At 42.5% G+C, this 11,625-nt stretch overlaps 1 protein-coding gene across 1 annotated transcript; it reads left to right on the forward strand.

Annotated features, from left to right (window-relative positions):
* The first annotated feature begins 4,236 nt into the window (after positions 1 to 4,236).
* LOC106324087 lies at positions 4,237 to 5,238 on the forward strand. The gene has a single exon (XM_013762108.1). It carries the CDS (start codon positions 4,237 to 4,239, stop codon positions 5,236 to 5,238), a length of 1,002 nt encoding a protein of 333 aa, XP_013617562.1.
* The last annotated feature ends 6,387 nt before the right edge of the window (positions 5,239 to 11,625 follow it).

Here is an 11,625-nt window from a genome sequence, read left to right on the forward strand (position 1 = left end):
TATCGATCACAGGATGCAAGGATTTTCAAACAAGTATTTGGATCTGCAGGGAAAAGGTAGTTCCTATCTTTTCTCTCTACTAATTTTTCACTTTAGTCAAAGTCTGCTTATATTTCAAGATCGTTGACAGAGATTGGACAGGCTTCCAGGAATCAGGCCTTAGTGGTGGTTGCCACCAAGTCCTGTTCACTTTTTTTTGACACATATATCCAAGAATTCATATGAATCAAACCTTGATGATTGCCGCCACCAAGCCCGTTCGAATTCTTTTTGTTGGAATCCTTATGAAGCAAGCCTTAATGGTTGTAGCCACCAAGTCATGTTCAGATTCCACCTAACAAACACCTATATATATAATTTATATTTTTCTTTCCTTTTTTTTTTTTTGAAAATAAATATCTCTACCTATAAATCTAGGATCGAAATAGAGAAAGAAAAGGTAATAAATCTACACAAGGCTTTACCTTCCAGACTTGTTTGAAGAATCCGATCCCATGTATACCAAGCCCCAAGACAAGCAGTTGTGTCAGGTTTAGTGTTGGATGTCAGCTTTGGTTCCTTCAAACAATCTCTGCAAGTGTGAATAGTTGACAAGTTGATCCACTTTAGTATCTTTAGTACTATCTGCAATCAGTAAGTCTTGAATGGTGTTAAAGAGTGGTTAGATAACAAGCAAAAATCTAATAAGTTCATTATCCCCTTCTTGACTCAATAAAACTCTTTTGAAAACATTTTGATAAAACTCATGAACAGACTAATATCAGTAAACATCCTCCCAGACTTAAACTACACTGTCCCCAGTGTATATCTAGTCAGAGTTATAGTAATAACATAAACATAAAAACACAATTTAACAAGTAAAAACGATAACCTGCTCGTTGATGTGAGTGTCGATCGACACAATGAAGTGACAATCCATCGTTGGATCTGAAGTGTTGTCGATCGATATCGAGCTGGTCTCATCGGTCGATATGCTAAGGAATCGATCGACGATACTACGGTACAAGCGTCGATCGATGCTTTGGTATAAGAGTCGATCGATGTTGCCTTAGGCAAGCGTTATCGATCTGATCGATTATGTTCAACTAGATTCCTAGACCAACTCTCGTATGCGCCTAGGTATCTAATCCAGCAGAGTTCGGAATCCGTTAATTGATTGCACTTTCGTGCCTCTCAACTATCCTATGATTCTAGGTTCAAACAATTAGTCACACTGTCGTGCTATTCTAACTATTCCATATCCTAGTATTACAAATCACCCTGGTGTAGAGATCTATAGATAATTTAGCATTCCTAATTGATTATCAGTTTGACATTAAGCTCATGAAATCCCTAAACCTAACAAGATGAATTACTCAGACATGCAAACAATAACACAAATCATAGTCTGAATAATATAATAAATAAATCAATGGTAAAACCAATGGAGTTCTAATCAATCTCTGAAGGAGAATTGATCTTCTCTCTAAACCTAAGAGAAAACTATAAAATAGGATAATAGAAAGCTTTTTTCCGTCAACAATGGCTTAGAAATACGTAAATAGGGTTTCTGGTCGTCCATGGGTATTTTGGTAACTTGGTGTGGCTTCAGGGCTTCAAACGGTCTTGAAATATGCTTGGCCCACGTTCTGGCGTCCATATCGATTGATGTAAAGAGTTCTGCATCGATCGATGTCAAGAGTTCTGCATCGATCGACATACGTTCCTCTTCTCGACAGCTTCCTCTCGCGAGGCAGACTGACCACTCCTCAGTACAACGGGTATAACGTCTGCTACAGGATGCTGATTGACCTCAAACTTGTGGCATTGGAAAGCTAACTCAAATCTCTATCTTTTGTCAAAAGATGAGCTCCATATAACGGTCGGAAGGTCTCTCTCCATAGCTATACATATCACATGTCTGTGCAGCTCTACATTCAAAAGGCTCCAAAATCACCATATTTCTCCAGAACGTACCTGAACCTGTAAATACTCTAAATAGACTCTATATAGTAGTAAATATATATTAAAACACTTATATACCATGGCTGAATGTGGGTAAAGTCCATGGTCTATCAATAATCCTATAGGGATATCGATCGATACACCTTTTGCTCGGTCGATCGATTATTCAAGTGTGATATCGATCGACGCGCTCTAGTCAAGCTTTATGCGCAGGTTGAATAATAGCTTACTAAGCTCACTAGATCAGCTCTCGCCTTGCTCATAGCAAGAAACATAGTTCTATTAGAATGTTTTCAGGATGAGAATAAAGCTCTCGCTTTTATCAATCAATCCAAGCGCAGGTTCGTAACAGCAATTAAGTATGAAAACTTCATTAGAATAGTAAATATATATTAATGGAATTCCAATCATAAATTATAACTTTAGATCTTCTCTCCAATCTATCAAAATCCTAAAAACATTGCTGTGAAAATAATAAAACTAGAAAAGTACTATCTGCCTCTAACATGGCGGCAAAGCTTATATAATTAGGGTAAAACTCGTCAGGGGTAATCTTGTAAAATGGTGAAGACTTGGGCTTCAAGTCGGCTGTGACCAAACGGGCTTTCTGCGCGCTTCGCTGTCGATCAATACACAGATATGAGTATGATCGATTATTCCTCTCCAATATCGACCGATGGTCGAGCTCGATGGTCATCTCGGGTGCTTGCTCCAAATATCTCCAAAATGCTCCAAAATCATCACTTATCTCCAAAACACTCATGATCTTATAAATATAATACATAGACTCTAAAATATAATAATTATTAGTAAAAACACCTATAAACTATGGATGAAAATGGGTCAAATCCATAGTCTATCAATCTGCCTTAACTGTCTAAGGCTGAGTTTCTCTTCAGCCAGCAGGGTTTCTCTTCCACCACTCCCCCTGTATTTCTCTTCGGAAGTGAATTAAGCCAAAAACTCCTTTTTTAATCGTTATTTTTAATAACATGCAATCACAAGGGAGTAAAGGTACAGCCCGGATCCAACAAGAAATAATAAAAGAAATTTGTGAAGAGATGAGAAGATAAAAAGATGAAATGAAAACAAACCAGCCAAAGTGGCTCTGATACCACTTGATATGCCCTAAACTGAAGGATCACTTTAGCTGGGTGTTGGATATGATCCGAGAAGGCAAATGGCACTTTTGGAACTGAGATGGATTTAAAGGATCATCAAGAGATGCGGAATGGCTCTTGATATACCCACGATCTAAGGCTAGCCACCTAAGAAATAATATAGTGCGTTGGCTAACCACCAAACAACATACAAAGATGAATTGGCTGACCACCAAATCAACAAGTCGGTTCACACCAATGAACTAGCTAAAGAACTCTCTCTCTCACTTAGAGAAAAGAAGAAAACGAAAATAAACTCAAATTTAGACTGATTTTATTCATAGAATGAGACTGCATATATATAGTGTTTGTAGTTAAAGAGAAATAAATAAGAACACGGAAAATAATACATAGGAAATAGAGATATTGACTAGAAATAATAAATTAGTCAAAGACTCGGTCTTCTGTGCAGATTGGTCAAGGATGAACATTCGGCTACTGTCCACGTTCATCCGAACCAGATGGGTGCATGGCAGTAAGGAGAAGGACACACATGGGACTGTCCGAATGATCCACCAGGTGAGAATGCATGTCCGTCTTTGGGTTCTTCGCGACCCAAGCTAAGTCTAGCTCGACTATTATCCTTAGAATGTCGAGATGGTCAGGAAAGACGAGCTCTGGTGTGGTCGTCTCATCGTGGTTCCAACTAAAACTCCATTCCGGACGTACGCGGGTCGATCCGGTACACGGCTCGGTTAGTTTGATTGGTACGGTCAGATGGGTGAACCTCGGTTGAATTGTTCAGAACGTCCTGATCTCCATGCTGAGCTGGTTCCATGTACTGATCCATGGATTGGGGCACATCAGATAACCCTATGACCAAAGACGAAGAAGCTATCTTCTGGGACAAAAAAAAAGAATTGGTCGAGGAGCAAACTCGGAATACTCGCTGCAAACGCCGACAAGGTCGGAAATCTGGCTAGCGAGAAATCTGAGATTCGCGATCTTCGCGATCATCTCATGAAAACGATTGCAGAATTTAGAGCAGTGAAATCTTGATGAATCTCGAATAACGCCCTTCACTACTCGCATCACCGGAACTAGGGTTTTGGATCCTGGAAAGATCAAGTTAACACCTTACGATGGTACAACAACCGATCCAAGGGCACACCAACTGGCCTTTCAGATCGCGATGGGGAGAGCCAAGTTTAGAGAAAGCGAAAGAGATGCCGGCGAATGCCGCCTCTTCGTCGAAAACCTCAGAGCAGCAGCACTTGAATGGTTCTCTCGCCTGAGGCAAAATTCCATTGGAAGTTTTTGCCAACTCACCTACGAGTTTCTTAAGCAGTACTCTTTGTTCATAGACCGAGAATCCTCAGATGTCGATCTATGGAGCATGTCCCAGGGAGAGGACGAATCTCTCTGTGACTTCATAAAACGGTTTAAGACCGTCATTCCTAGAGTCAGCGGAATAAGCGACAAAGTAGCAATAGACGTACTCCGAAAGACGCTATGTTATAAGTCAAAGTTCATGAAGTTGATCACCTTTGATAAGCCGCTTACGATCCAAGACGCTCTTCATAAAGCCGCGGACTACATAATTATCGAAGAAGAGATGAAAGTCTTGTCGCAAAAGCAGAAGCTGACGAAGACATTGTCGAAAGATCCCGGGTCGGATCAGAAGTCTAAAAGGAAAAACCCTCGTAATGACAAAAACGTCCATCAGAGGGAAGAAGAGACCCAGGGAGCGCATAACTACGCCATCAACTCCGTATCGGAGCAAGGCCGAACGATGGGCAATACATGGACCCGAAATCCGAATTACGACGAGAACGCCTTCTGCGACTTTCACCAGGCCCACGGCCACTCGACCATAAACTGCAAAGTTCTCGGCACTAGGGTTGCCGTGAAGCTTCTCGCGGGAGAACTGACCGAAGTGTCTAGCGTAAAAAATCTCATCCACGATTCAGACCGCCCTCCAAGAAACAATAAGCCCCCTAAAACGGAGAACTCTCTCCAAGAGAACCAATCGAGAGAAAACCGTGGAAGGAGGCAGGACGAGAATCGCAACGACAATAGTCGCCGCAGATTCAATATGATCATCGGAGGATCGCAATACTGCAGCGTTACCATCTCTGCCATCAAATCTTACCAGCACAAGGCCGAGACGAGCGCGAACCTGGTCCGCGCCTAGTGACCTCCCGAAAGGAGCGATCACTTTCGATGAAGAAGAGGCCTGCGGAATCGACCACCCCCACTGCGATCTGCTCGTGATAAGAGATCTCGAAGTCGCAAGGGTTCTCATAGACACGGGAAGCATGGTCAACGTCAACTTCCGCGATACTCTCAAGAGAATTAATGTTGAGCTAGGAGAAGTCGTACCATCGCCCAAACCGCTAATCAGTTTCGAGGGCACGATGTCAATGACTCTCGGATCGATTAAACTGCCCGTCACTGCGAAAGAAGTCACGAAGATTGTCGACTTTGCGGTCGTCAACTACCTGGCCATTTACAACGTCATCGTGGGCACGCCTTGGCTAAACGCCATGAAGGCAGTCCCATCGAATTATCACTTAGGCATCAAATTTTTGACTAATAACGGAATTGCCGCGATCTGGGGATGCCAGACACAGTCAAGACGTTGCTTCCTGGCAGAACAAAAACTAAGGCAAATCACTACCACCGCAGTAGTGAAACCGAAACGGACGAATCTGACTCAGGCACTAACTGATAACGCTTTGGAAAAAGACGGTCCAGAATCGTCGACTCAAACAATGGGCAGGAAACAACCAGTTTCGGAGCCCATCGTTTCAACCCAACTGGAGGAGAAAAACCCGGTAGAAGATGTCGGTCCTGCAACTAAGGCGGCAGACACAAACACGATAGCCGAGTAAACACACTCGCACAAACAGCAGAACTACGAGATATGGCTTGATCCCCGAAAGGGGTACATAGGCAGCTCGTCAAAGGACGAGTTCAGCTATCCCCCCCCCCATCAAAAAGAGGGGGGGGAGTGGGTAATTATACGAATACTTGTATTTTCCCGCATTCTAAAATATTTGCCTTGTACTCAATATTTTTGAAGCTTTTTCGGCAATAAAGACTTCGTTCAAATTTCTCTCATCTTGCGAAATGTCTGGTTATATTTTCGGAAAACATTCGTATACGACCAAAACGATTATCATACGAACCCGAAAAAATGGAAACTCGCAAAAAATCGTCCTAACTCAAAACTGATCAACTCCACACTAGCTTATCCAACAAAGAAACTTCGTCACATTAGCTAAGGCATTGCCGGAATCAACAGATTCCGCCGACCTCAAAAACTCTCTCACAAAAATTTCTCGGTCGCACCGTCGATTCCTACTCTCAACCAGAACACGAGACCCCGGTCTCGGATACTCAAAATATCACCAATAGTATGCTTTCGAAAAAAATAAGCGTGATGTCGTCTAGATCTTCATGAACATGCTCTCAGTCCGTTAGCGACTAAAAGTTACCAACGCTCGTTGATTGGTCCCGACGAGCACGCTAGCCGTCCTAAACAAACGCATTTAGATCCATCCTAAGGAAAGATCCTCTTACATCCGACTAGGATAAATAGCGCGCTATAAAAGAAATCCGAAATTTTGGTCAGTACTTTCGGGAGACTTAAAAATTGTCCTCATAGAGATGCTTGATTCCTACCATACAAGTCGTATAAGCCGAGAACATTTCGCGGACTTTAAAGCAGGACGGAATCAGGTCGAAAACGATATAGGAAACGTAAGTCGAAGTAGTCATCGAACCCCTTAAAGCCGTAATTAGACCTAGGTCTTACCCTAAACCCAGCACACTGTTCTCTAATGTCTCAAGACATGATATCCAAAAGATACGAGATCCTGAAAGCATGTCTCTCCGTCCGCATCTAAACGCTCTCGAAACTTTGAGAACTTCTCAAACCACTCGGACGAGCAACGAACGGGACGATTCACAAAAAGGCAAGGAGCGAGATGACAACTCGAATCCTTCTCCCTACACTTAACAAAAAACCAAACATTCCTGAAACTTCTTTTTTTATAAAAAGCACGAATTATACAGAGGTCGGTAAACGGCAGGGATTCAAAGCAACACATGGCCAGTCCCACTACATAAAACACGGTCACACTTGGCCGGAAGAAAACCGATAATAGAGATATGTTACAAGGGAACACTCTCCCAATAAGCCACGGAGGGCTTCACAATCAACCATCGAAATCATAGTACTCGGTCATCGATCCCCCCCCCCCACCGAGTGGTCATTAACATTAAGGGGAACCGACGGCTGGTTCACTTCACCCGTGTCATCAGGAGCTCCCGTCTCAGCTTCCACCGTATCAGGAAAAACGAGAATCGGCTCCCACTGCTTCCAAATCCTCTCCTCGATCTGAGGAAGCGCGAAATCTCTATCTCTTTCTTTCATGCGCCGAGTTTGGGTCACATTTTCGGCAGCGAAAGAATAGTCGGGAGCCTGCGTAAAATACAATCCACCTACGGTACTGCGACACTCGCGATAAGCCCCGAGAGCTTGATAACTCTCCTTAAACTTCCCAAACTCGCACGAGAACTGGGCGCGACGATTCTTCATAACCTCGTCCATCTCTTTCTTTCCTCGCCTGTATGCACGACGAATCTCCTTTGCAGTCAATTCTCCCTCACAACGACGAGAACGCTCTAACTCATCCCTCAGAAGAGCAATTTCCTTACCAGCCATCTCGGCCCTGAATTGAGCCATGCGAGCCTCCTGGCTGCTCGCGTTAAGGGCTCGGTTCATCATGAGAAGGCCCTGCGAAAGCTTTCAAAGTCAAGAAATTTTTGGCTATATAAAAAAAACATGTGTTCAAGACTTACCCCGTTGACCATCCTCGACGCCTTAGTAAACTCCGGCCCCTTGCCGGATCCACCTTCGGCCACGGGAACGTCAGAACCAAGTAACTCGTCAAGATCAATCGACACACCACAGTTGAGATAATCTCCAAGGATGTCTTCGGGAAAGCATTCCTCGTCGGACCCGTCATCATCAACAGCTATATGTTTGTCCTTGTGGGTCCTCGACCCCCTTCTTTCTGCTGGAGCCTCGTGTGGAACGAACCCGTCCATGCTCGATTCTTCCCCTTCTTCGACCGGCAAATCCGGCTGAAATCGAGAACGGTGGAGAGCGACAGCGCGACGAACCCGTTCCGGATTAAACGTAGCCCAAAAGAATGGACTATCACGGAGTAAATCTCTGATGGTGTACAAGCCATCCGGAGTTGGGGGAAGAGGATTAGTCACTGTAAAACGAGAAAACAAATGCTTAAGATTGGATATCGTCTAAACTAGCGTGTAACCAATCGAAAGTATCTTTCCGACCCCATCTGGTTCTAAGGATAGGAATGCAACTCTCCTCCATAGACGCATTGTCGATTCGGACAAAGAAGAAGAACGACTTCCAATCACGGAAGTTCGACACAAATTCCGCAATGATCGCCATGTGATTTCGAGGACTCAGTCGTACTGTGGCCAAATTTCTTATTGGCATCAACATGCCATCAAGATGATCGACGTCGAGGGTTATGCCCCGTTCGTAACTCAGCACCAGAATCCAGACAATGTGCTGAAAACCGCACGGGTTGACTTGATTGATCGATAGCCTGAAACGACTGAAGAGCCGCACGATAAACTCCAAGAGAGGAAACCATAAGTGAAATTGCATTAAGTACGCTTCGAAACACGTGAAATAGCCATCGGGTGGGGATTCGGCAACTTCCCCAGCTACTAGGAGATGAAATTCTTCTGACTCCGGAACTCTGCAGAAACTCCGAATGGCGGCAAGCCCATTCGGACAGCTCCTGCTCAGACATCCCTCCACGGGGTCAACATGAAACGGATGAGGATGCCATGTCCCGGGTCTAGGGGGCTTTCAGTTACCTCTAGCCACCCAATACGCATTGGCCTCCTCAGGATCGATCGAGTGTTCCACAAACTCCACATTTGGCGCAATGTTGTCATATTGCGAGCTACAGCCATTGGGAACAGAACGATCGTGATGAGATTTAGTGGAAGCTTTTCTCCTTGAAGGCATGATCAAAAAGAAATATTTATCAAAGGGAGAGAAGAGAGGGAATGATATTTCTATCTTGAGAGAAAGTTTGTTGAAATGAGCAAGTAAATAATTTGAAAATTTACTCCACATACTTATAGGCAAGAGAATTCACTATTCTTCCTCAGATTTGCAGACATTGGATTCCGCCTAACTTACCCCGCATGTCTAAACCGCTTGCAAGAACACCATGGTTCTAACGAGCTGGGAAGCTAAGTATTGGGGTCAAAATCGGTCACGACGAAATCAACGTCAGAAAACTTCCGAAAAAATGTCCTCTTTTAAAAGAAGAAGTAAAATTCAAAAGAATAGAGACATGTGAACCCAAAATCAAGTTCGTAACAATTCTGAAAAGGATTCACACGATAAGTCTTCGAGAAAGGTTACACAAGGCCTCGGACAACGGATCCCGGAGAGCGAAACACCCATCGTCCAACTCGCCCGTTCGGCGAGTTGGATCGAGCAAGCCGTCCAACTCGCCCGTTCGGCGAGTTTGATCGAGCAATGCAGTCCAACTCGTCCGTTCGGCGAGTTGGATCAATCAGCCTGCCTTCGTGCCGTCCTCGTAGCTCTCCCCTTCAGGATTAGATCGAACCTGCTCTTGTTTCATCCCGATCGAAGTCACCGTTGGAACTTTACGATTTAAAAACCGCAAGAACTCGTTCTCTCGAATAACATTCAGATTGATCATATAAAACGGTAACGGTTAGCTGAACACCTCGAACTGCCTACGCTATATGAGGGATTTGAATGTTCTTCGGAATCGACATCGTTTCGAAAGCGCTCTTTTTATAAAATCGTTAAAACGCCTAAGTCGGAAAATGGCCCGAGAGGGCCCAGAACGCGGCTAAAATCCCACTTACGATTTTATACGAAATCAAGCCCAATCGTTATGACGGTTTATCTTTGGTTACGCAGGAGAAGATAAATGTCAAGTTCGGAGGATAAATGTGAAGTTTCCGAAGATAAATACAAAGATAAAAAATGGAAGATTTTCGCGAAGTGATAAACTCAACTGAGGGCAGAAAGAGAAAGAAGAAACCGCCTCTAGAGGAATATATAAGGATGTCGAGGTCGAAGATGCAGAGAGAGGCAATTTTTCTACTCAGAGCAAAAGCTTAGCACTTAGAGAAATTAGGCAATTTTCCGTTTTTGTTATCGAGCTGCGAGTCAACTAGGTTTTCAGGTCTTAGGTGGTTAGAACTAGGATCTCGCCGACAGCTCTTACGTCCGAGGTAGTACTTGTTGTAAACGCTTATACGCAAATTCGGAATAAGATCTTCTTTGCTCTCTTTTCGTTTTATCAATTTCATACTTAATTTGTTTTTCGTGTTCTGATTGCTTGGCGTGTGGTTTAGCAAATATCCGGGACCTCTGGGAAATTTAATGTTTCCTATCTTTCCTAAACCAACGGAAATCGACAGTGCGAATTTCGGTTCCCATAATTTCGCCGTTTATTTTTTTTATACAAAGCCTAACTAAACTTCGAGGATATTATGGTTTACATAGAAGGCAAAAAATAAACAAACTTTTCAATTCAAAGGAAGTGATGTCAATGAACACACTACTTCATGCAACTCATGAAACTGAAGTTTAGAAAGTGGCACAAGCAGTAAACGAGACATGAGATGCAAATTGCAATAGAGCTTCCCCGACTAACCAAAAAGAGAGAAATAGATTGCTTCGACCAAAATGCCAAGTGGGTGCATCTTGAGCGACTAACAACTCAATTTTTTGGTGGAGGAATTGTTTTACAATTGGAAACAGGGAGAAGGTTCTACGGTTCTTTGGAGAAGGAACAAGTAACTTCTCATATGTATGCGGAGTTTAATTCATTACTTTAGGCAATGAACTCTATATGCATGGATTAACTTCGACGCAGTTCGCATCAAATTACCTTAAGTTGGTGAATTTGATCGGTACTAATTATTTTTGATCAAGTTTGGTTTCAGAATGGAATGAATTCTTCCATCTATGGCTTTTATTTTATTTGTAATCTCTATCTTTTATTTCATGAGATTGTAACACTTGCGCAGACGTCTTTGCAATAAGGAGCTCGAGCCCAAAATGATATTTTATCCTTTGTAAATGATATAGTTCTGTAACTATTAATATGTGTTAGAATTTTTCTTGTCATGATTACAAATACAAACGAGTTATGCTTTCGACTAGACATTTTTTTTACGAGAAATTCTTGGGTTCACCCCCTAGGTGAACCTCTAGATTCACCAACCAATAGTGTTTGAGTATTTGATATTTGATATTTTTTAAAAAAAGAAACAAAATTGAATTTCCAAATAAGATTATATTTTTGAAATAAAACAATAAAAATACATAAAAATAGTTACAAAAAATAAATAAATAAATATTGATAAACTTTTAGCAAAATACTAAATCCTATACCCTAAATCCTAAACTCCAAACTCTAAATTATAAACCTTAAATCTTGGATAAACCGTAAACCATTAGAAAATTTTAAAT

The sequence above is a fragment of the Brassica oleracea genome, chromosome C2 (assembly GCF_000695525.1).
Source record: "Brassica oleracea var. oleracea cultivar TO1000 chromosome C2, BOL, whole genome shotgun sequence".
In the NCBI taxonomy this organism is placed as follows: Eukaryota; Viridiplantae; Streptophyta; class Magnoliopsida; order Brassicales; family Brassicaceae; genus Brassica; species Brassica oleracea.

Coding starts and splice junctions, on each gene's coding strand:
- LOC106324087 (XM_013762108.1), top strand. CDS start 4,237: ATGGGGAGAGCCAAGTTTAGAGAAAGCGAAAGAGATGCCGGCGAATGC.